Source organism: Conger conger, chromosome 10 (assembly GCF_963514075.1).
Source record: "Conger conger chromosome 10, fConCon1.1, whole genome shotgun sequence".
Lineage (NCBI taxonomy): Eukaryota > Metazoa > Chordata > Actinopteri > Anguilliformes > Congridae > Conger > Conger conger.
The window spans coordinates 16,595,995-16,621,805 of record NC_083769.1 but is presented as its reverse complement, the minus strand read 5'-3'; the positions used below and the strand labels follow the sequence as shown (position 1 = coordinate 16,621,805).

The 25,811-nt window shown below is 44.6% G+C and overlaps 1 protein-coding gene across 1 annotated transcript in view; it reads left to right on the top strand.

Annotated features, from left to right (window-relative positions):
• Window positions 1-25,811, top strand: part of LOC133138221 (phosphatidylinositol 3,4,5-trisphosphate-dependent Rac exchanger 1 protein-like) — a 112,974-nt gene that overhangs the window by 80,293 nt on the left and 6,870 nt on the right. The window contains exons 18-36 of the mRNA XM_061256798.1: window positions 421-569; window positions 1,516-1,601; window positions 4,049-4,188; window positions 4,779-4,899; window positions 5,944-6,128; window positions 6,506-6,667; window positions 7,576-7,786; window positions 9,741-10,020; window positions 10,842-11,048; window positions 14,740-14,828; window positions 15,790-15,872; window positions 18,918-19,008; window positions 20,303-20,431; window positions 20,549-20,590; window positions 21,502-21,719; window positions 22,355-22,457; window positions 23,176-23,319; window positions 24,447-24,552; window positions 25,217-25,283. Of these exons, the coding sequence (XP_061112782.1) occupies window positions 421-569; window positions 1,516-1,601; window positions 4,049-4,188; window positions 4,779-4,899; window positions 5,944-6,128; window positions 6,506-6,667; window positions 7,576-7,786; window positions 9,741-10,020; window positions 10,842-11,048; window positions 14,740-14,828; window positions 15,790-15,872; window positions 18,918-19,008; window positions 20,303-20,431; window positions 20,549-20,590; window positions 21,502-21,719; window positions 22,355-22,457; window positions 23,176-23,319; window positions 24,447-24,552; window positions 25,217-25,283 (2,613 nt within the window). The remainder of the gene's footprint in view (window positions 1-420; window positions 570-1,515; window positions 1,602-4,048; window positions 4,189-4,778; window positions 4,900-5,943; window positions 6,129-6,505; window positions 6,668-7,575; window positions 7,787-9,740; window positions 10,021-10,841; window positions 11,049-14,739; window positions 14,829-15,789; window positions 15,873-18,917; window positions 19,009-20,302; window positions 20,432-20,548; window positions 20,591-21,501; window positions 21,720-22,354; window positions 22,458-23,175; window positions 23,320-24,446; window positions 24,553-25,216; window positions 25,284-25,811) is intronic.

The window sequence follows — 25,811 nt, the reverse complement described above, 5'->3', positions numbered from 1 at the left end:
CCCCTTTGACCCCTCCGTCGGTCTCGCGGGAGTGGCCCCGCGGGGTTCTCCGTTTACGGCCGCAGCTCGGCTCTGCTGGTTTTGGGAAGTCGTAAATCGTGTGCGATCTGTGGCCGGCCCTCCTTGGGCGTTCCGCTGCAGCAGGTGCTGAAGTAAGCGCTCCTTAATGAAACACGGGGAATAAAAACACCAGGTGTGAGCGCACTCACACACACACACACACACACACACACTCTGCCTGGGCCCTGAGAACACGGTCATTAAGTGCCTCATGTGAAGCCTTCAGTCTGTAAATAAACAGCTGCATAAACCGGCCTGTTAAATGTAAGTCGTCGTTCACCAGGGTGTCTGGGAAACAGGCAAATGACATTGTCATGTTTCGACGTCAACATTTAAAGGTCTGTCTACCTGTGTTTGCAGATGGCTGGGTTGCAGACAGGGCGGAAAGTCTACTGCATTAATGAGGACCTTGTGTTTCTGAGGCCCTTCACTGAAGTGGAGACCATGATCAACCAGTCCTTCTGCATCCGCCGATCCCTGAGGCTGCTGGTGGCAACCAAGGCCAAGGAGTGAGTGCTTCCCCTGCCCGCCCTCCCAGGACCCTGGGGTCCACACCTGAACACTGGCGTTGAGCTGCAGTTGTATATATTACTCACATTGGGGACAATGTACTGTATGCAGGATATCTTTCCTTTTTTGTAACTGACCCTTTGTGAGTGTGGGGATTCTATTCCCCCCTGCTATATCAATGTTCACCCCTAAGGTGGCAGGTGGTCCTAAACTAAACGGAAGACCACACCCAGCTGAAACCTGCACCTGTTTTTTTTTTTTGTGTAACAGGCTAGTCATCCAGGAAGTAGCACTAACATCAAAAGCAGAACAATACCCAAAAACTAGACTCCCACATCTGCCTTCTGCGTTTTCCTTTTTAGCATTATGAATTAAAACTTCAGTTCTGCAAACCGAGCGTTCGGAGGCCGTGTTTTAAGAAGTGAGACAGTGGAGACTGTCGGAAACCAAACCCGGCTCACTTCCTCTCCTTTTCTCCAGAATTAAGAGTCATGTCAAAAAGGCCACCATGCTGTTAAAAAGAATGTGTAGCGTGTTCAGCGGAATGCCAAGCAGGCCCAGAGTTTGAAAGGCACATTTTCACAGTAATCACTTACAGCGATAACCATTTTCATTATATTACACTCACTTGCAGTAATAGTCATTTACATTATATTGTAACTTGTGGTAATAACCATCACTGCTCATTTATTTTTAAACATGCAGTTTGTATATTTAAAATGGAGACCGAGCAATATTAAATAAATGTTATCATTTTTAAAATAATTTCTTGGATTGCTGTTGTTATGGCTAAGGGACCAATTGTTTTCTCCTTATATGTATGTATTAAGTCTTTTCAAAACATACATTCTAATAAACGTATCCAAGTGATTTTTGCAGTACATACAGTATACTGGGAATATGTAAAGCAATGACTGTTTATTTGGCCGTCTCTTCCTGTTTCAGGATTGTGAGGATTCCAGACTCTCCGGGCTCGCTGTCCTTCAAAATCCATGGCTCCGCCCCTCCCTATGTGCACGCTGTGAGAAAAGGTATGAATAGAATCCCTATTGGGTACGGCCGGTCACATGGCTGTTTTGGGTTCCAGTGTCCAATTTCACCCTGACCATCAATCTGATTAAAGCAGGTTTCTTGAAAAGATTTAATGGGTTTATTTAATGGACTTGGGCTCTATCCAAAAGAAAATACATGCGTAACTGCGCCTTGCGGCAAAGCAGATGATACAGGTCTTTATTTACCGCTGCCATTTTGGATCCAGGACCATAGTTAATCGGCAGCTGTTTTCTTGGTCACTGTACGGCATGTCTGGGTTTCTACTTTGCACACTTGGTTTGCATGTCTGTGAGTGTACAGTATGAGAGGTTTTGTGTGTACTTGTCTGTGTGTTTGTGTACATTTGTGGGTTAGTTACTGCGCGCATTGGTGTTTGTTGTATGCTTATATGTTTGCAAATATGTATGTGTGTCTGTCTGTGTGTGTGTGTTTGTACAAGCGTGTGCTGAGCTGATGCTGAGGAAGTAAAGCGTTCTGTCTGAGCAGTGCTACAATAGCGGTAGCCCCTACGGTTTTGCAGTTGCGGGTGTGGCAGAAACACCTCTGCCAGAGGTGAACTGCATCACACCCTAAGGTACGTTGCCAGCCTCAGAGTCGAGCCCTCATGTTATTGCTCAGCAGGAAGCCACAAGCCACACTTACACTTCCTCAGAGGGTGCCGTAATTCAGCTTAGCAAATGCTACAGAGTAAGGTATGGAGTCAAGCCTTCAGCTTCACTGTTCGCTGAATATGTTAGGCAGCTGCAGTCAGGGGGTCGGTTGCCTGTCCTTTCCCCCGACAGAGCTCAAGTCGGTGAACGGCGACGGCTCTGGATAATATCTTGGCACATTCTGTCACTCTGTGCCGACGTTTCCTCATCTCGGTTATAAATAGCTGTGAACGACCAAGGTTTTCGTGCTAGTTTTTATGTAATTACATCTTTTCTGAACCCCAAGTAGAAGGTGGGTCCTCATTTCGGTCAGTATGTCTTATCACGGAGGAAGAAAGTAGCAGGTCGTCTTCATTCAAAACATGTAATCTGTGAAGCTGACACCCAAAAGGGAAGGTCAAACAAAGTGTGTTATTTAGTGCGGAGTCATTGCTGATGGTACACTGGCTAAATTATATTTTAGCTGTCTTCAAATTGATATTTTTAAAACCGTTCATTTGTGTTTGTCGCTAGCCCTGGGGTATACAGAGTGTAACTATGTCTGTAATGTCAAATATTTTTATGACATTAGGCCTCTGGACCAGAGGATTACGGGGCTTTATGTCCTGAAAGCTTTGCGCTGAATTTTGTAAACCTTGCTTACAAATAAAGTGATTTTTCTCATTTCAAACTAACACTGACACTGAGAAATACGGTCTACACTGGGTGAGATAAACAGCTTTGAGAACCTGATGCAAATGTGCAATTGTGTGAACAGTGTCTTAAAGGGGAGAGTATTTTATGTGGAAATGCAGTTGCTGTTGCCATGCTGCAGTAACCATGAGCTCAGATGGGAAGTCTTTTTCTGCAACATTTACCCAGTCATTTGCATTTGGAACATTTTTTGTTCACTTTAATATAAGAGCAGCAGTGTAGTATAATGGCCAGGGAACTCCCTGGTAGTAGTTTTGATTCCCTGGTGTACTTTTCCATTAAGTGCCTCGAGTGAGGTACTTAACCTGAATGACTTCAGTAAAAATGTTGCTCTGGATAAGAGTATCTCATAAATGCCTTTATTATTTCCCTTGTTCACAAAAATGTTGTAATAATTTAATTACATTGACTAAGGAGAAAAAATATGGTAAAACGAAGCTCTGTGCACAGCAATATTGATGTATGCAGTATGTTCCATGGACGGTTTTACATCACTTGTGCTATCGCAAGTGTGTCATTAAGTAACGCATATAGATGAGCCTCCAATATGCTAACTTGGGTATGTGATTTAGTAGCCTGCATAGGTTAGCGACCATGCTATCCCAAGTATGCCATTCAGTAACGCATATATGTAAATGAGCCGCCATGCTGATTTGGGTGTGAGATTTAGTAACTTACAGGCCATGCCAACCAGGATATTTAATCAGTATCACAGATACAGGTCAGCAATGTCACTTCAATGTGAATTGGACTCAATCAACAAGGAAAAATAAAAGCAGTTTGATTCAGTAACACTGATTGGTGGATATCTATGAAACTGTGATTTAATAGCCCACTTATGTTAACAACCATGCTGGAGTATGTGATTCAGTTCAGTGATGATGCTAACCTGGGCTATAATTCAGTCGCATATTCAGGTTAGCGAAACTTGTGACTCAGTAGCGCTCAGCTTAGCAACTGTGCTAACTCTAACATGATTCAGGAACACGTTCAGTTGGTTGACTATGTTTACCCAAGCGTGTTACGGTAACACATTCAGGTTGGCAACCATGCTAACCCAGCTGTGTGGTTTCCTGTCTCAGGGTCCCCTGCTGCGTCCGCTGGTCTCCAGCCCGGACAGTGTGTCCTCAAAGTCAACGGCAACAATGTCAATGCCGACAGCTACCTGGAGGTCCTGGACCACTTCTCTGCTCGTTGCAGCAGTCCGCAGCCTCAGGAGCAGGTGAGAACCCCAGAGACTCTCCATGAAGCCTGTTTTCACAGGGAAAGATAACTAGAACTACCACATCGCAAAAACTGTCCTGTTTCAAAATCATGTGTATACACCACGGTGATACACAAAAAGCAAAGCAAATCTTCAGATTACTCTCAGAGAAATCTCCAGCTTTAATATAATCATTGTTCTGGCCAGAAATGGGCCATTTTTCATTGTAGGATGATTGTAGCATGCCCAATCATGGGCACGGACGGTTTATTTAGCTTGGCACGAGGCATGGACTTATAACAGTGGCTACTCTTTGGAATTACTTTAGGCTTTCTCTTTACAGTTTAATTATCAAGTTCAAGCAGGCATTGCATTTCTTTCCTTTTTTATGCAAACTATGCAAAATAAGAAAAATTTCTACTTTAAAATATTGCTCACTGAAAAAGTGCAAATGGGTTTGACTATTTCTTTGCTAAAGAAATGCAACGCAAGTTTAGGGTGGGTAGGTGGAAGATGGAGACCTAGGTTCTTCATCAAGGGGACAGTGTGCTTGTGCTGGGTGGCTGTGCAGCGTAGAGTTGAGGCCGCTCTCTCTGCTGTCCACAAAGGGACTCTCCCAGTGGGTGTACAGGACCTTTGAAGACGCAGAAGAGGAGAGAGCCCTGAAGCCCGGCGTGTTCGGGGGGGGCCCGGAAGCCGAGGAGGAAGACAACATGGGGAATGGAAAAGGTGAGTCGTCAGGCACGCCCGGCTGCTCTCACACAGGAAGCAGCTGGGGTCACATGGCAAGCTGCTGAAAAAGAAATAAATGACTGTGGAAAGAAAAAGAAAATGAGCGGATACGGAGCGTCTTCCTGTTCATACAACAAGTCACGTCATTGGGGAGGGCCGAGGGTGGTTGTGAAAATTGGGCTTTTCTCCAGAAAGTTGCGGGTTTCATTCTTTGGTTTCGCGATGCCGCTAACACACAAGCCACACTGAAGCTGCTCAGCGCTGATGATAATGGACACTGTTACTAGCTTCACAGCTGCTTATGAGAGAGATTACGTCAGCATAGTTAAGGAGCCATTTGTTTAAAAAAGAAGAAGAAGAAAATCTATTTAATTTCCTGCAAACTAACATTTATTTCTTATGACCTTTTTTGTTGTAAAAGGATAGCTTTTTGTAAACCCCTAACAATGGAGGCTTTTGTGAACCTAAACAATGGAGATTAGCCTAAGGAGCGCTCAACCTGATTGAGCTCCTTTGGTGGCTGATGTGGGGTCAGGTCTGTGTTTGCAGTGCTTAACAGGGGGAGACAGAGGGGGCTTTACGTTCATGTCCCACCTTGAAGCGGTGTACACTCACTGAGCACTTTATTAGGTAGACCCGTACAGCAGCTTGTTAGTGCAAATATTTAATCAGCCAGTCATGTGGCAGCAGCTAAATGCATAAAGGCATGCAGACATGGTGTTTTTCAGACCAAAAATGTTTTTTCTCTGATTGCAGCCTCGTATCCTGAAAAGGCGGCTCTGGCTCCCAGAATATTTGGTGTTGTGCAATTGTGTGACATGCAGGAGACCAAGGTGCAAGGCTCCTTGCTCCTCTTTGTTTTGCTTTTTTATACAATATCAAATTATATTTTTCAACTGGGGAAAGGTAATCTTAACTGAAACTGAAACTTAAGTTTAGAGGGTAGGATAAGAGGCTGTCTGTAAATGGCAAAAAAAAACTGCACCAAGCTTGTTAGTTGTTCGCCTCTAATTGGCTATCGACCCCCCTCCCCCCATTCAGATCTGGTGAACGGACTGGAGCGGTTGTCTTTCTCGGACGGCGACAGTCCTCTGGTCAGCATGACGGTGGATAACGTGCACCTGGAGCACGGTGTGGTGTACGAGTACGTCAACACAGCCGGGGTGAAGAGCCACGTGCTGGAGAAAATGGTGGAGCCCAAGGGCTGCTTCAGCCTCACGGCCAAGGTACACACAGATTCTCCACACTAACCAGATGGTCAGCCCCCGTGCTCCTTCCAGCTACTGCCTTGCTCCAGCAGGTGGTGACAACAGGAGTTTCTGCCAGTATATCACTGTTAATGAATATTCACAAAAGGGCCCAAGCACAGAACATCATTGCTCTGTGGGAATTGGCCACACCCCTTCATGAATAATGCATAAAATTAGAGCCCTAAAGTTTCCACATCAGTGGTACAGTTGTCCATCTGGTTAATGTGTAGCATCTGCGCCTAGAATTAGTCCCTGCACATGTAATTTTTATTTACCCTTTGGAACCTCAGTGCGGCTACTTCCGCGCCCTGAATCCTGACTGACGTTGCTTTTCTTCGACTCCGGCCCGTTAGATCTTGGAGGCGTTTGCGGGGGACGACAGCCACTTTGTGAAGAACTGCAGTCAGCTCATCTCCCAGAGTGGCGGCCTGATCACCATGCCGCAGTACGAGTTCCGCAACATCTGCGACACCAAGCTGGAGAGCATCCACCGCCGAATCTCCAGCTACCAGAAGGTAACTCCCCAAACCCCCCCAAACGACCCCCTCTTCCTGTTCTCCTCCAACATCGCTCTGACGGCTGAGCACCATCGATCCGCAAAGCCCAATTTCATGCAATTTGTCCACCCAGGTGAGCCAGCCAAAGAAGATTAAGCAAGTGGGTCATTAAATTTGTACTGTTATTATACACATCATTTTGCTGTTATACTTCTAAAAGAATGATGAATGAAATGTGATCATTGGAATAAATTGTTTACCCGTGGAGCATCTTATTTTGTAAGTACTGAACGCCTGGTCTTCAGCTTTCTGTGTACTGTTATTGAATTTTCTGTTATTGAAATGTACTAGAGTTACGTGGTCATGCCTTACCATTAAACACTGCATTTAGCAGTATGTCTGGAATGATGTCATCTTGCTCTGGTATCATTTCTTTTTTTCCTTTTTTCCAAAATGACTATAATCAAAAGTACTTCTGATATGGCCCGAGCCCTGTGGCTTTCAATCTAATTGCTACTTATCCACATCGGAAAAATACATTTGCATGCTATGAAGAGCCATGGACACTACAAAAGGTCTAAAAAAAAGGAACAGTCTTATACTGCATATATGTCATTTGGCATCAGGCTGGCAACTTATCAGCATATAAACGCGTAAGAAGGCCCCCATTACTGCAGATATTTTGGTTGCCAAACCACCATACTCAACATAGACTTACCAGGAGCCAAGTAGATCAAATTATAACACTTCAAAATCACCAAGTAAAATAATTACATGAATGCGATTATAAAAAGCTGTCCTTTGGCCAGGTCACGCTAATAAGGTAGTCTGTATCTCAATGGATTTTTCCTGGTTGAATGAAGGTTGAATACAATGATATTGGTCAAGGCTGTAGAGTTGTCTAACCTGGAGAGTTTCTGTGCCAGTTTGCTCAGGAGCTGAGGACCAAAGCCTGCCCCACCTTTAAGAAGGCCACCAGTACGACCCACCCCCTGGGCTGCATGGACTTCGTCCCCACCAACTGCCACCTGAACCTAATGCAGGTGTCCTGCCCCAAGATCACCACCTCCGCCGGCCGCACCTTCAGCATCCGCTTCGGCCGAAAGAACTCCTTCTACGGCCTGGACCCTGACCAAGGTATGGGCCCGTCTGTGCCCGCTGGAGACCTTCAGAGTTTCAGTGTTTAGGTTTCAGAGAGCTTCAGCATTTAGGTGTTCTGGAGCTTCCTTTTTCAGGTTTAAGAGAGCTTCTCCGTTCAGGCTTGAGAGAGCTTCAGTGTTTAGGTGTTCAAGAGTTTCTGTGTTCAAGCTTTAGAGAGCTTCAGTGTTTAGGTGTTCTGAAGCTTCAGTGTTCAGTCTTCAGAGCGCTTCAGTCTGCAGGCTTTCGAGAGCTTCAGTGTTCAGATGTTAGTGAGCTTAAGTGTTCAATCTATAGGGAGTTTTGGTGTTCAGGCTTCGGGGAGCGTGTTTAGATTGTAGTCTCACAGTCACTCTAGTTTAATATATGTGGCATTTTGAATGAAACTACAGTGAATCATTCTGTTTCTAAATATGTTTCTCTCAGTCTTGTAATTATTACAGAGATCAAGTCCAGCTTGTTATTATCCACACTAAGAAGTGTTTTTTACTTTTTTTTCTTTCTTTTTTTTGTTGCTTTACCAAATGCTGTTACGGGCATAAAATATATATTTTTTGTTTTAAGCAAAGGGATCATTTTAACTAATTGGCATCAGTGGGGAGTTTGCGATTAATTAGAAGCCGTTAACTGGCAATTATGGTTAAAGAGGTGTTTTTGAGAAATAAGGCCAGTGATTTTGGTGCTTTAACCTTTTAGCAGTTGCTGCCCTATATGACTAGAGTCTCAAGCCTTCTGACTAATCAGGTCTATCAGGTCACACCCAAACCCAGCCAACTGCACCATTTCTGTTTGAGTGAGTATGTCTCTTCGTAGCAAAGCGCCAGAGCCCTGAGGTACAGACGGGGTCACGAACCCCAGGCTGGCATTGGCTGCGACGTCATGTACATCTGACCTGCAGCTCGGTCTCGTTCTGATGTTTTATAAACGTTTGCCTGGCGCTCGAAGGCCCCGCAGGTTTATTTTCAGCAATGTGGCCGTCGTTTGATCTCTTCCTCCAACAGGTGCACGGGTGTACGGCCGCCAAACATTCCCCAGCCGCTTCAGACACATTTAAGGCTCTCTCTGGAAACGTAAATTGCTAAATGATGCAACGGCTTCCATTTCCATTGCTCTGCTGTCAGTCTGATATTAAAATCACATGTGGGTTTGGCACTGTTCAGCCTTCAAAATAAGAGCTGCTGGGCAGAGCTCCTTTCAGAAAGCCTGAATTCTGCCTTGGTTTTCTTCATAGGCATGTGTGTCCTATTGGACTCCACTCTTAATCTGATGTTTCATGGGGGGAAAAAAGTTATTGGAAAAACCCCTGGACAACCGTTTCGTTTGAAGAAACCAAATCAGTGACCCGTAAGAGAGAAGTTCATACATTCCTAGTGCGGCCAACAAAACACATTCCCGGGGTTTTATTTTCAGTTTTGAGGGGAAAACGGTGGCTGTTTCTTGCCGTGACCTCAGCAGTTTCTCTGGATCAAAGAATCAATGAGTAAATAAGCACTTTTGTGTGTCGCAGTATGCTGTGGAATATGCCACAGTATGTAAAATTTAAATATACAATTGTGATCAAAAATTCTAGAAAACTTCACAATACAAGCAGATATACAGTGCTTGTTCAATCTCAGATATTGCACTTTATTTTAAGACATTTATGCCATGTATGCAACTTATTGCAGTATATTCCATTTCCATAATTTCCATAAGGGTGATGCCAGTCTGCTTCTGTTTATATTTAGAATAAGTAAATGTAGCGAATAAACAATGAATCTATGGAATTGTTACATTCCATTACAAGCTTTTAGCGGCATTTAGCGGACTCCGGAGCTAAAAACACTCGAGGGAATTAAAGTTCCAAGTGCCAGTGTGAGCACAGAGATACGAACTTCGCCCCTGTTTTGCGGCCTGAATTGTTGCCCCGCTTGTGCGACTGCGGGGTGAATATATGCGGTTTCCCCCCCCGTAGCGAACCTGAACCCCATGTGCCACACGCAACACTGCGTGGCCAGCATGGCGGCCCCGGCCTGGACCTGCGCGGCCCCGGAGGAGGAGGGCGGAGACGCGGCCGAGGGGGCGGAAGGGTGCGGGGCCCCGCTGGACGGCAAACCGGGCCCCGGCGAAGGCGGCGGCCTCAGCTTCCTGCTGAAGCAGGAAGACACGGAAGCCCAGGACGCCTACATCCACCTCTTCAACCGCATGGACGTGGCCGTGCGGGAGATGAAGCAATACGTGGCCCAGATCGACGAGTGAGTAACCCCGGAAAAGTCGTGTCTGGGCATTATTGGTTGTCTTGGGTGGGGGGGGGGGGGGGGGTTTGCAGCTGTTCTGTCAGGCAGCAGAAGCAGGGACTGGTACCAATCTGCCGTTCCCAAAATGACAGGGCAGGTCGTACTGACGGGAGTGGCCTGGAAATACAGTTACTTGGGATAAAGAACTAAAGCCACTGCTTAAGCGTTCCAGTGTGTGGATGGGCCCCATGGTCTTGTATCTGTTGATTCTCTGTTCCAGTGTGTGGATGGACCCCGTGGTCTGGTATATGTTAAGGCTCTGTTCCAGTGTGTAGATGGGCCCCATGGTCTGGTATCTGTTAAGGTACTGTTCCAGTGTGTGGATGGGCCCCACAGTCTGGGATCTGTTAAGGCTCTGTTCCAGTGTGTGGAACTTGCGATCTGCAGTGATCTGGTGTGATGAGTCCCTGCAGTAGAGTTATGGCAGTCTCATAAAGGCAGGCTGGCCAGTTTATCCTGAGTGGAGGAACACTTCAACTCTTCATTGCTTATGTAGTGTGAGACTGGTCATGTGACCTATCGCTCCAAAGGTCACAGCCTTCTCCGCCCGTGAAATCCTCATTGTTTTCACCTGTCTGCTTCCGGAACTTTCTGTTCTGGGCACTGGGGAAGGGGGGCGCACTCCCTGTGTCTCCTGACCAATAACAAAACAGTCCAGAGCCACAACACCATTCTGCCGAGTTTCAATACGTCGATGTCCTCACCCCTCATTGTGGTTTTGTTTGTTTTAAAACCTTCCCTTGGTTTAATTCCAACATTTCTCTCCTTCCCACCGACAGTCTTCTGTCCTCCATTACGGAGCCCACCCAGCCAGAGGGCTGCGACCTTCCCGCCCCTGAGACGGCCCCGCCCATCACCCTGGTGCCCGAGGAGGCTGACCTGGACAAGGCGGAGTCTTGCGGCATCAAGAAAGTCTGCTTCAATGTGACCGAGGACGACCAGGAGGACTCGGGACACGACACCATGAGCTACAGGGACTCCTACAGGTGAGGAGTACTCTTTATACGCCATTGCTCATAGGGGTCAGGTGTGGTGTACAGAGGCCAGTTAGGCCTATATCACTGCACTCTGAGGTGCTATTTCCAAAATTGCCAAGTGAGTATGGCTCACATATGAGTGGCATAATTGGCTCACCGCTCCGAGGGCGGGGGGGAAGGACTTAGCAAGGGGGGTTAGTGAGATCGCCGGACACAACAGCATCCCGGCCGTCTCAGAATCACGGTCGCGGGCGGGACGGCGCGGCTTGGAGAAGGCGTGACATTCTGAGAATCACCTGATCGATCCGGGCCGAAGTCTTCAAATGAACATTCCTGAAAAAAGCTGTCGTTTTGGCTGTCAGTCCATCACAGTGCAAAAACGTCTGTTACTCTCCTGCTCTGTGCCGCAGGAAATGTAAACAAAAAAACATTGTAAAAATGTAACTTTGTTATTTTAACTGCAGGTCTGACTGAAAACTGTGGCTTTAAGAGTAACGTGCTCTAACACCGTGGCTCTTTTACATTCGAGGCTGTACGCGGCCCCCTTTGCAGTTGTAATGGCTTACAGATGGCCCCACGCTCCCTCTGAAAGTCAGGGGTGCACGCGGTGGTCACATTAATGCCGTTGAAGATGGTTAAAGGGTTGAAATGCAGCCGTTCGTTCGACCTCACCATCCCAGCCTGGCCTTTAAATAAAAAAGTCACTTTAGGTTTGTAGATCTGTCTTGGTTGGAGGATGTCCAGATTGCATGTAGGCCTCACAGGGTCACTCTCCTACCTCACTCTTGAGTCCTGTCCAGGCTTGGCTTGCCTTGCCTTGCCTTGCCTTGCCTTGGCTTGGTTTGGCTCGGATCAGATCGGATCGGCCCGGCCCAGCCCGGTTCGGCTCAGCCGGGCCTGGCCCAGTCTGCCGGAGGACCAAGGCCAGGGGACTGTTCCACAGCTGACAGCAGGCTCCGTTTCGGGCTGTGGTCGGGACTAAATTTGGGAACCCACGGCCCACGCCTAGTGGTGCACCGTGGTCAAGCGATGCCAGGCTCATTTAGAGGCTACGTAATCCTCTGCCAGATTCTCCCCTTGCCAGAGAAACCAAAGTTGTAACCCAAGCAGAAAGTTTTTCTTTTTCTTCTTCACTACTTTTCCTATAAGTGGGTCATAGAGCCCCCCCCCCCCCCCCCCGCCTTACTTGTGTACATGGTCATCTCTGTCACTCAAAAGCATGTTGCCATGGCCTTTATGCTGTAGGTGTACACTGCTGATACTGGTGGCTTTGTGTCTTATGAGTGTTGTGTAACTTTTTTGTGCCTTTCTGTATGTTGTCAGGGATAAGCATGTGTGCTAAATATAAATGTAAATGTTCTGTTAACAATGAGGTATTGTAGTTCTCCAGTTGGGGGGTGTTTAAGAGAAAATAGCATGCGTAATACCAACATGCCCACAGACCTCATTTTGTGTCCCACCAAAGGATCTGTTTAGGGATACATTTTGGAGACGGAATACATTGTAGTTTCTCTACATCCTTTGATAAAGTGCAGTGATTATGGCTGTGCAATCTCACAGTCTAACTCTTTCAGACACCGATAGTTATTCCACACTGTGTTGTGTGCGGTCTGTACGGAATATATTACTGTAATAATGAATGTTCAGAGCGGCTACGGCAAAGATAGTACAATAGTAGGTAAAATTAGGGCAAGGAAAATACAGTGCAATTACAGGGAGCAGGCAGCTTCAAAAGATGGGATTTTAAAAGGGAATTTTTGAAAAGGAAAGTAGAAATGCGGCTGTGATATTACCTGACCAACAGTTTCATTGTTTAAAAGACTGACTTAGAGGCAGCATGGTGACCGTTTGTGTTTCAGATTTTAGGAAAAGGAAGTTCAGCAGTGTTATGGGCCTCTCATTAAAAGCATTTAAGGTCAATAAAATCTTAAAATCAGTACAGGAAGTAGCTGCTATCCAGACAGATGAGGCTGAACGTGTGGAAGGTGAATGCTGCAATATCATGGGCAGAAGACCAAAAAGTCTAAAAAAATAAGTCTAATAAATACCTAATAAAGATCTCACTGAGTGTACACCATCTGTACTGGAATGGCAGGGAACAGAGTGTTCAAAGGTTTGTTAAAATTGGTTCCTTATTGAGGAATCCCAAATATATGTACGGTGCGTCAGTGCCACACCTCTTCCACCTCTTCCGCTTCAGCACTTAAGTTATCTGTCTACGGGCAAGCTGCGGAGAGAGCCTGTGTGCGTGTATGTGTTTGTGTGTGTGTATCTGGGCGTGTATGCGTGGGGTGTGTTCGTACATGAGTCTGTTTCTGTGTCTGTGGGCCGGGACTGTCATTGTGGAAGATTGCGTGTGTGAGTGTGTGTGGGCATCCCAGCTATTGCTGTGCCCTCCGGGTGTTATTTCTCAAGACAATGTGGCTAGTGTTTGTCTTTACATTTCTGTAGTGCAATTCCTGTGGTGCAGCTGCCAGCGTATGAGGTGTGTCGCTGTGGTTTAAATTGGCACCATCCTGCAAACCACACCACAGCCTGTCGCCCCCTTGAGTCTGGTCTTCCATGCATACAGCGGCTTAAAGCCTGGGGACGTTGTACTAATTATAACCAGACTGTTAGTGTAGCGTAACGCTTTTAGTTTTTTGCTTTTTGTATTAGCGTTGTTGTGGCGTGTACTGGATTATATCGTGTTCGACATATGGGAATATTTGCTCATTCTTTATTTGAAGATTTCTTATGTATTGCCATTTAACCATTTTAGTGGCATTACAAATTATATAAAGCACTCGCAAATGGATTTCCTTCTCGACTGAACCGCATTCATTTGCTGTGTCTGTGGAGCAGCTGTGGTTGTATCATCCTGGGAGCTGTTATCTAGGAGTAGAATGGAGTGATTTTATCTCGCTTTAATTTTACCGTCACTCAAGCACCAGCGCAGATTACGGTGTGCGGTTTTCTGCGCCCAGGCAGAGCCTGAGGGTCTGCCATTTTGTTTCAGTACTAAATTGATCAGTTAGAGCCATTTGTTGTGAAATGACCTCACCTCACCTAGTTTCTAAGGGATAAATTGGTTGTCGATTTTTCAATGTGATATACCCAAGTACAGAGCATAGGATAGAAACAACAGTTGGCAAGGGTTGATAATTTCTCAGTCACAAGGAAAAGGAGGATGAGAAGTAAAATACACAAGTGGCTACAACAAACCTCTCCATCTTTTTATCAATGTGCTCACATTGCTTTCCTTTTCGTCTGCTTCAGTGTGTCCTGTTCGTTTATCGTGTTGCCAAGTAAAGTTGCACACTCCAGGGCCTGCACAACCCCTGGAGTGGTGAAACGCTGGATGGCAAAAGCAGGTTGTCTCCTCATGGCTAATGCGTTCCACAAGCTTTTCTGTACGGGGCTTTATTGAAAACACCGGTGATATTATAATTGATTTGGCGTCCGGTGCACAAACATCTGAAGATTAGGTTACCGGGCACGTGGCTGGAACGTTCCAGTATCATGTGAGAGAAGGTTAATAATACCCACGGGTGCTGCATTAGAACTGTTGTAGAGGAATGTTAGAAAAGGAAGCTGCGTTGCGCTAACCGCTAATGACACAACTGTGAAGAGTAGTTTTACAGGAAGTGAGTAATGCAGACCGTAGTTCCTTTGAGAATGGTGACTGTAACCTTTCTTTTTTTGTCCCCCCCTGTTCCAGCGAGTGTAACAGCAACCGGGATTCGGTGCTGTCCTCTACCAGCGTACGGAGTAACAGCTCCTACCTGGGCAGCGACGAAATGGGTTCAGGTGAGGCCAGAACCCGCCACCAACCACCATCACACCTCAGTATTTAAGCCGTTTCAGTTTTTTATTTTATTTTTTATGTTCAATATTTTAAGTCAGTGTTTGAGAACTCCATTCCTTTCACTTACCAGCAGTGATTGTTGCTGTACATCAGCAGTTGGATAAATTCATCATTTTAAACACATACTTGTCGTATTACAGCTTAAAGGGTTAAGCGCTATCATGGACTTTAATGCCGAGTTCACCCTGAGAAATCGCCTGTAGTTAACTTTGTTAATCCCTTTGATTAATCTAAAAGCCTTAGTCAATTCACCCCCAAGTCTCCTTTTACCAAACCTGCGAGATTAAGCATCTTAAGTCTTTCCTCCTAACTTTAATCTTTTATACATGGAATCAATCAGCTTGCCCTTCTTTGAACCTTTTCCAGTGCCTCTATATCTCTCTTGCAGTACAGTCCCCAGAACTGACCAGGAAACATTTTCAACATGACCACCCAAAAAAAAAAAAAAACCTGACCATCCACGTGTCTCATTCACAACCCACTGTACATTTTTCTGCGAGTGAAAACAGATTCCCTCATTATGCCACTAAATTGGCAAAGCTCTCTGTATTTATAATCTTTATTTATTTTTAACCTCTTTTTTTAGTTCTTGTGATTTCAAACTTGTGCAGAATGTACCAGTACTCCACTGCAGAATAGATTTGAATTACATTTAAATTACAGCCTCTTTGTTTATTTGTGATTTGTGTTTCTTTGTTTCATAAGCAGGTGTTTTGGATTGGGGCCACTAGCTTAGCTTAGCAGAAGTACTTTCTGTGAAAATGACTGAATATGTACGGCGACAGACAATTGTTTTTGAGCAGCGTAACCGCAGTGCCCCACACTGCAGTCGAACCCACAACCTCCTGTGGCTCTCTATCCATCTGTTTCTCACTCTGTTCCACTTCCCCTGCGGACTTTCAGGAGACGAGCTGCCCTGTGACATGAGGATTTCCTCAGACAAACAGGACAAGATTCACGGCTGCCTGGAGCACCTCTTTAACCAGGTCTGGTATTACTGCGCATTATCGCTCTGCTAATATTTCTGCCTCCGTATATTCCTTTGAACCCAATGCTAGCTGCAGAACTGTTTCAAGCCCTCAGTGTTGGGCCGTGTAACGCTTTAAGTATCACCCCTTTTCTTTGCTTCAAGTGTTACTAAATCAAAGTTACAGAAGCTAAAACATAGTGGAAGTGGAGGATTTTTTTTCTCACTGAAAAGATTTTCAGTTTTTGAGTGGATACAGATTATTGTAGTGGTGCCTAGCATACTTTGAAACATCATGCAGCCACAGCCAGAACACTGGACAAATCCCCTTTCAAATCTGACGAAAATTTCCCCATAAATGAGCATTATGCATCGTTTTTTCTAAGCTATGTCTAGGCAATTTTCCAAAAAGGTCACGGACACATGGAAACTAAATAATATTATAGGTCTTATAATGTGTAAAATACAGTATTTTGCTTACTCGAATATACAACACTTTTTATTCTGAAACAAAAGTGTTTGTACTTCCCCCCCACCTGTCACTGTCCTCATACCTCTCCCTCTCCCGGTGCTCTCCTCAGATAGCAACAGGTTGAGAAGATTGTAACGAGAAAAATAAGTGGGCTCTTCTCGTTTCAGAGAGCAAAACACAGGCAATAGCATACATATGTACAAGTACTTTTGTAGAAGTATGCAGCAGCTAAATGGACAACAATGATAATTCGTCCAGAGAAATTCTAAGTAAACAATGGAAGTTCTATCGACGTTTCTCTGAGTTAGCACATTTTTAGAATTATGAACTATTATGCATTTGGTTTGCTGGACTCTTGCCGAGAATATGACACTGACATTACCTTATTTTGTGTAGTAGATGGATTTCCAAAATACAGAATAGACGAGGCCCCCCCACACTTGTTTTACCACCCACATATAACAAAAATAAGGAACTGTTGTCCCTAAAGCAAGGGCATCATAAAATCGGTTATACAGATGGAACCTTTCACACGGTATATCCTGTTACCATAGTGATTAAAAATAGCACTGTTAAAAACAGAATGAATGCAAAAGGTGAGACTTAAGGGGTTAATTAGCCAGTCGTTTGATGCAGTCCAGGTATAAGTGCTCTTGCACTCAGTGCTGTTGCTATGGAAACATTACGTGCCGCCAATCTGTCTGAGTCGGATGGGGCTGGACGTTTGCCCATCACCATTTTTGTTTAGGTGGCTAATGGTAGCGGTGAGGATGCTTTGCTTGTAGAATTTACTGTACACTAGTGATATTATCCTAATAGGAATATGTTTCTGTGATTTACTTTCTGTGTATCAGTATTTTTAGTTTGGCTAGGTAAGCAGTGTTTGGCTAGTTAAGGGGTTTGTTCACACTTTTGCGTTGTTTGTTTGTTTGTTTGTTTGTTTAAAAATAATAATAATAATAATAATAATAATAATAAATAAAATCAAATAGGCCCTGGTCCTTATCTTTGTTGTGCAGGTAGCAGTTGAAATTGTACTTCCCTCTAGGGTCTTTCAGCGCACTTATCCCTGGTTATGGGTATGCACTTTGTTGTACGTCACTCTGGATAAGAGCATCTGCCAAATGCCATTAATGTAATGTAATGTAATGTTTACAATGCAGATAGTGCACTTCCTTTTTTTTTTTACAGAGATATGTCCCCCTGCATCTAAATTACAGCCAGAATGTCATAATGAATGTTGCATATTTAATGATGCTGATTTAGATGATTTTTGCAGTATTTGTTGTACTCACCTGGCAAACAGCAACTGCATTATGAATTTGAAATGGTAAAATATTCACATTTCACAATTCTTATCTAAAAGTAATCAATGATGTATTTGATTAATTGGATTGATTAATGTTAATTGTTACAGCCCTCTTAATTACCAGCCTCCTTATCTTTCCTTTTGTTAAACTACAGAAATTGCATTTACTTTTGAACCATTTGGCTGATGCTCTTATCTGGAGCGACTTATAAAACTGTGTTGAAATTCAGTATTGCAAGATCCACATATGAGCAAACACTCTGGAGACAAATAACTTTTGCTTTATTAAGGCAATCAGGGAAGGTCAGTGACAGTTAAGGACATTAATACCAGTAGTGTCCTTGTAATATTATTGAAATCTGCTTTATTAGTGGCTTTATTAAAGTAATTTATTCTTCATATCTGTGTTATGATTCTTTCCAATATTGTGCCCATAGCCCAAAATGTTATTACAAAAGCTCCAAAGCTATTACAGTAGTTGTAGTAAATCTGTTATTACATTATCCCCCAAAGATTTGTTATTACAATCGGTCTAAAGCTATGTTATTACAATCATTCTAAAGCTATGTTTTTACATTAGCCCCAATGCTATGTTATTACAATAGTTCTAAGACTAAGTTGTTACATTAGCCCCAAAGCTATGTTATTACAATAGTTCTAAAGCTATGTTATTGCATTAGCCCCAAAGCTATGTGATTACAATAGTTCTAAAGCTATGTTATTGCATTAGCCCCAAAGCTATATTATTACAATAGTTCTAAAGCTATGTTATTGCATTAGCCCTAAAGCTATGTTATTACAATAGTTCTAAAGCTATGTTATGACATTAGCCCACAAGCTATATTGCATTAGCCCTGAAGCTGCTACTGTATTGGGTGTATTCCTGTCCAGACTCCGTGCTGTAATCCATCTGGAAAGCAGAAAAGCCACCATCGCCACCACATGGCCTAAATGATGTGTTCTTTCATGCTGTTATTGTATCTTTCTTTATCTCTCTGTTCAGCTCAGAGACCTGGCCCATTTCACACAGATGACTCTTATTAAGGCACCCCTACTTTTATTAAATTTTTATCACTTTTATCTCCCAGCCTGGATCTTTCAGCTAGCTCCCCAGCTGAGGCTTTTGCCCTTTACCAAACCCAGTGTTACCCTGGTCTCATTCTGTCAGATCGGCAGTAATCTCTCACACCGTGGGCATTGTTCAGAGGAAATTGGGTGCTGGCTATTTTTAGTGGTTGGAGGTGAGGGGTTGTTTACCATTGGTCTGTCTTCATTCTCCTCAGGTCGATTCCATTATCAGTTTACTCAAAGGGACTGTCATGACCAAAGCCAGTGAGGAAACCAAGCACTTTCCAATGGACAGCAGTCAACCAGGTACAGCATTCCTAATACTTAAGGATCCAAGGATATTCATGCAATATTATTGAATGCATGATCTTCTTATTGTCACATTATTTACCAATGCAATTGATCATTTATCACCTCATAATCATGTATAGGTTTTACCGCTGAGAAAGCAACAGCTTTTTCAGGATGAGATCCCAGGCATCAATAGTCATTTCTCAAACTAAGGGAATACTGAGCCATGTGCAGTATAGCGTGTTTCTACCCTACTTCTCAGAACTACTATTTTTTTATATAAAATATTAAGTCTGTTTCCAAATCTGATGTTTTGTGTAGATGTGATTAACTGCATGGTATGGTACACAATATTTGTTCCTGTACACAGTAAATAATCCCTTGATTTGTAATTATTGTGCAGCTATGTCTAAAGCAAGTCAAGTCCATAAGCGAATGAATGATCTTGTTGTGTATCAATGTGCAAATGTTGCCACAGTGTTGAGCAGAGTTCCTGAGTGGTTCTCTCTCTAAAGAGCTGTTTTGGCTTGCTTAACATAGGCCTAATCGACTGCAGCCTTTTGCAGAAGGACCAAAATAATATTACCAGTTTTCTAGTTCTCTTTCAAGGAGGGATCTGAAACTCTGAAGACCTACATTGACGTACTTAATTCCTTCATTGGTTCAAGTTGAAGATTGGCTGGCTAAATAGTTCAATGAGATCCCATTCTCATACCATTCTTACCTTTTAGAAGGTCACACTAATAATTCATGTGTCGGTTAAGTTCCCTGCTGGGAATGAAAGCCAGGGTAGTTGGGCTTCCGATAACAGGACTCTATAGCCCAGGAGTGAGGAATCAAGCTAAAATACACTGTGAAAGTACAGAACATATGCTGTCTCTGATCTTTTGTTACTTAGGCTGCACCTCTCCCTCCCGACCTCACTACTATGATTAGCCATGTGTTTGCCATAGCTTATAATAACACTTATGTATAGTTATTGTAGTATTCGGAGTATTCTAGCTGCCAACCCTGGTATGCTAGTTGGTAAGTTGATCTACTCTTCAAGGGTTCAAGTTGCATCTACGTGATCATGCCAGGACTCTGTACTTTCCTCTAGGGCCCTCAACGCACTTGTTCCTAGGTTCGATTTACACTTTATTGTACGTCGTTCTGGATAAGAGCATCTGCTAAATGACTGTAATGTAATGTAATTTAATGTTTTGTAATTTGTCTTGTATTGCATTGTCAATTCCAGCATAAGAGCTTGTGTTAAAAATGGATGTAACACAGTGTTAGGCAGTTATTCACACATTCCTCTGTCCTGCAGACCTGAGGCACACCAATGATTGGGCTGCGCACTATCGCTACATGATCCACAAGCACATCCAGGAGGACCCCTGGAACCTGCCCAGGTCCATCCAGGGCCTGGTGGAGAAGCTGCAGAGATCAGTGGAGGGTGAGCAGCGCACAGCACCAACCTCCAACCTCCAAAGCGGCCGCGGAATTCAAAATGGCCTCCCGCTTACACACAGATTCCATTAATATTAGCCGTCTTGTTTGTTTAAATCCGCAGATGGGAAGAACCAGCTTCTTCTTGCTTTGTTGAAGTGCACAGGTAACTATGTTTCACCTATTTCACCTTTCATCCGCAAAATATGAAATGGGATTGCTGGTGTTTCTGGACATTCAGTTTATTTTTAGCATCCATTTATTCAAATCAACCCTGATGACGTCTATCTCAACAGATCCTCCAGGACCTGTAGAATTTAAAAAAATAATGACAACCAGCCATGTTTAAAAATGCATGGCATCTAAGTTTCATCCTTCTTCCCTGTATTGGAATTACATGTTCAGTACCCACTGCTTTCACAGAGGCATAACCCTGCCATTGCCATTGAGATAAAAATTCAGTACAGTACAGTACTGCATGTGGTGAAACCTGTTAAGATCAACGTGATCATGAACACCAGTATGTACCAAGATATTTAAATAACAAAACAATGCACCATTTAAAGACTTTTCGAAGTGTTTGTAGACACGTTTATATAGTTTGTAACATTTTTAACCATGAAATAACAGGTTTAATCAGGTGGTTTTAATGTTGTGGCTGATCTGTGTATATCTAAAATATAAAAATGTGAGATACAATAGCTAAGTCAATACCATTTGTAAATTGTATACATGATGCGTCTTGTGGATGTGCAAAAATGAACAGCAGTAGAGATAAAAAATTACATTATTTTAAATTACATGTTATTCAGCTGACGCTTTTATCCAAAGCGACTTACAATTGATTAGACTATGAAGGGGACAATACCCCCTGGAGCAATGTGGGGGTTAAAACCTTCTTATTGTGGCTCGTAGAGAATTGAACCACCAACCTTGCAGGTCCCAGTCATGTACCTTAACCACTACGCTACAGGCTGCCCCCCTAAAGCAGTCTGATGGCTTGTCAGTAGAAAGAGTCTAGCTTTTTAGGTTCTTCTGCTGATGCTGAGGTCTCACCCCCCCCACCCCCCTCCGCAGATACGCACCTGCAGTTGAGGAGGGACGTCATCTTCTGCCAGAGCGCGGTGGGGGCGCTCTGCACCCTGTCTGAGCAGCTGCTGGCTGCCCTCAACCTGCGCTACAACAACAACGGCGAGTACGAGGAGGACACCAAGGAGGTCAGCAGGAAGTGGCTGGAGCAGATCGCCACCATCGGAGTGCTGTTCAACTTCCAGTCTACGCTGTCGCCCCACGTGGTGAGAACCTCCCAGTTCTGGGCACACGCCTGAACCTGGCCCAAAAACCGGGTGTTCCGCATTTGGGCGAAAAGTATTTTTTTAGGCATTATTAATAAATAAACATAGGAAATTTGTTTGTCAGCTGATGAGGACCGTAGTCCATGGCTGAGCCTTAAATGGCATGCTAGTTTCTTATGTTATGTAGTAGACTTACTAGGGCAGTAGTAGTCCTCACTCCTGGTCCTGGAGAGCCGCAGGGTGGCTGTCATTTGTTGTTACTTGGCACTTAATTGATCAGTTAAAGCAGTTAATTACACTGTTAACTCCCCTCACCATGTTTCTTGGCTCTGAATTTGTTGCTAAAACAAAAACCAGCACACCCTGCGGCTCTCCAGGAGTGACTACTGCGCTAGGGCATCAGTCATTTTCTGTGAATGTGTCACAGCCCATGTGACTGTGTGTTTGGGCGGGCAAACTGACGCTCGACTGGTTTTCTCTGACGCCGGACTGGTTTTCTCTGACGCCGGACTGGTTTTCTCTGGCGCCGGACTGGTTTTCTCTGACGCCGGACTGGTTTTCTCTTTGACGCCGGACTGGTTTTCTCTGGCGCCGGACTGGTTTTCTCTGACGCCGGACTGGTTTTCTCCCCGCAGAAAGAGGAGAAGACGATGCTGGAGGACACCAAGGCGGCGATGCAGGACCTGGACAGAGTGACCGTGTGCTTCCGGCCGCTGGACGATGAGTGCCTGGTGGCGAGTAAGATATGCTGACGTGCCGCTGAGGGCAGGGCGGGGCGGGGCGGGGGAGGGGGGTGGGAGCGAGAGAGCGCGAATCACACGCCGGGCTTCCTGAACTGGGATTTTCATTCCGGATGTTTCCGTTTGTTATGCAGCCCTCTCGAGAATTTCGAACACGCAGAGTGGCGATGGCTGCCGCAGTCAGGGCCTTTCAGAATGAGCTCAACCTGCTCACTGAATGCGCATGTGGTGTAACACTGTAGATTCATGTATATGACTGTCTATTGTAAGTGTCATGCGTTTCTATGAGAAACCTATTTTGCTGCTTTCTTGGCCAGAACTTCCTTGTCAAAGAGATTTTGAATCTCAGTGAGAATTATTCCTGAGAAAATAATGGTGAATAAATGAAGGTAAAAACCCAGGAAAAGCCCAAGAATTGCTTCTCTCATTAAGTGACAGCCACTTTCCCTATTGTTGGGAAATATTATATCTGTGTTGGATTTGGGGTAAACATGCGAATTTAGCATAAGCATGAGTTTGAGGACCGAGGGATAATAATAATAATAATAATTTGTTATTTAGCTGACACTTTTATCCAATTACCCACTTTAGCGGCTAGCACAGAGGGCCCATTAAAGACAGTAGAACAGGACGTGATTGGTTGCTCATTGTGATGCGGTTGTACGTGGTTGGTGAATGAGTTTGAGGAGGTGTGACGGGTCTTTCTCCTCCCTCAGACACGCCGGTGTACTACCAGGTGGAGGGCAGCAGGCAGGCCCTGCGTGTCACACTGTTTCTGGACAGCTGTCACTTCTCCGAGCTGCCCACCCGACTGCAGAACGGAGGGAGCCTGAAGCTCCACACCGTGCTCTTCACCAGAGGTGAGCTGGGAACTCAACCGAGTGCTTACGACCGCACTGCTTCCAAACGCTCACTGCAGCGACCGCGCTGCTTCCAAACGCACACTGCAGCTCCCAAACACACATGGCCACTTGCAAACGAATGTCCCTGCTTTTTATACTTGCCTGCGATAGCTCAGAAAACAAGAGGGCATTTGTCAAAAAGGTTATCGTACATTTTAAGTGAGTGGTATTGTTTTGTGGTGCAGGGGTCGATAGGCGGCCTATAGCTTAGTGGCTAAGGTGCTTCGCTGGGAAGGTTGGTAGTTCAAGCCCCAGTGTATCCATAGATTTGTGCAGATATTGGGCCCTTAAGCAAGGCCCTTACCCCCACATTGCTTCAGGGGGGGATTGGCTCCTGCTTAGTCTAATCAACAAGTCGCTTTTGGTAAAAATTTTACCAACCCAAACATTGTCCACAGATAACAAAATGCAAGGAAAACGGCTACCTACAGCCTTATCGGTCATGGATTTTCATAGATAATGGTTCACTGTTAATTTCAGTTATTCAAAGTGTGAGGGATAGCTGAATGCTGGGGGTGAAACGCGCGACAGAGGGGTTGAAAAGCCGCCTGTGCCGTAAGGAGATTTTACATGGTTAATGTGTTATTGTGAGTGGCAGCACAAAGCGTGAACCGTGATATCAAATCTCTGTCAGTGGAAGCATGTCGCCTCCTAGTGGCAGACACTCAACAGTGCATCTTCAGCAGAGCTTACAGGTTCTGAGAAATTGGCTGCAGCAGTGCTGTTTAACAAAAGACAAATTTAGCAAAGGTTTTGAAAGTAATATCAAGTGGGTGCGCTCACAGTTATAAATTAGGTGAGGTGTAAGGTGGGGGATCAGCTGTAGTCAGAACTCTAATCTCATCTCAATTTTTTTTTTAGCATCTCCATATTTAACACAAACCTGAAAATGACATGCCCAGAATAAGATCATTATTGACTTTCGACTCCGGGCATAATCCTGGTCTCTTCAGAAAGGGCACCCTATGACGTTTGTTTTCCAGGACTCATAATTACTCTAAATATTACCCAAAGTAACAGAAGCTGAGACACGGTGGTTGTGGAAGTTTCTTTTTTCGCCTAACTAACATTTCTTTTCTGAGTAGGGCTGGAGAGCGTGTCCCCGCAGGACTGCGTCTCCATGGACGAGTTTCAGAAGCGCACCAACGCCGTCTCCCTGGAGAAGGTCAAGGCTTATTACAGGAAGCTCAGGTACTGACCCTGCTGCTGGGGTCTCCTCTGGGTTCTGTCACATACTCTACGCAAGCAACGCGCGTGCAGTTACAGCACAGTGCAAGGGTCCTTCTCCTGTTCTCGCCCAGCAAAACGTGGGCTCCCAGTTTTCTGATGCGACACTGACGGAAACGTTTGGTGCAGTTTCCCACGTTTCCTTAAGAGGCCCTACGTGTAAATATCGTTTGACGGAAAACTACCATCGAAGTAGTAATCATTTCTTCTCCAATGTTACTCCAGCAAGATTAGGCAAGGTTGCCACCATGTGGATTAGCAGTATATGACCTCAGACAGGGCTAAAAGATGCCAGTAAATAGATACACCTACTGTATGGTATGTCTGCGTATGGCCCGAATGTGCGTTGCAGTTTGCGTTCCTTGTGTAGAGTATGTACCTGTTCTTATTTAGACTGGCAGTGATATAGTGACTAGTGCCATTGGCACTGTAACAACCTTGTCTGTTGGGTCTCCAAAAGCCAACTGAAATTACTCTGGAAACAGGAAATTACACTGAACCTGAAGCTTATTGAGTATTGATTGTTGGCCTCATTGTGCTCAGTTATGGACTGAACGACATGTTCTGTGTGTGGTCAGATACAGCATATTTTGGCCCTAATTGAAATTCTCACCATCGCTTCTTCTAGGGCTTTCTACCTGGAGAAATCCAACTTACCGTCAGACTCCAACACCACAGCCGTGAAGATCGACCAGGTACACGATTTCTGTGGGGTTCTTGAGTTCCAGCATGAGACTCATGGACATAGGGCATTTCCACTGCATCGTCACTGTAGCATGCAATTCCCTGCTGGGGGGTGCGTGTAATCTGGCCTAACCTCATCTCAGACCCTGTCAGTGTCTGGTGACCATCCATCGTTGCTTGAGGGGAGATGATGGAATTGGTAACACTAGAACAATTCACCATTAGGCTGACATAACAGCTGGCATAACAAATGATAATTGATGTCAAATTATATGAAACTGTTATGCTTTTATCGATAATTGTTATGAAAGATGTTACTGTCATAAACTTTAGCAATAGTGGCATGAGAGTGTTACATCAGCTGACTTAACTTGACATGATCCATTATGCCGTCTTGTGACAGTTGTTATGTCATGTGTTTGACAGCGTTATGTCAGGGGTTCAAGTAAAGTGTTACCGTGGGATTATTTAGGCAGTCATAAGACATTTCTATAAAGGACCGGAGACTTCTGCCCCCCTATACCTAGGTGGGGGGCAGG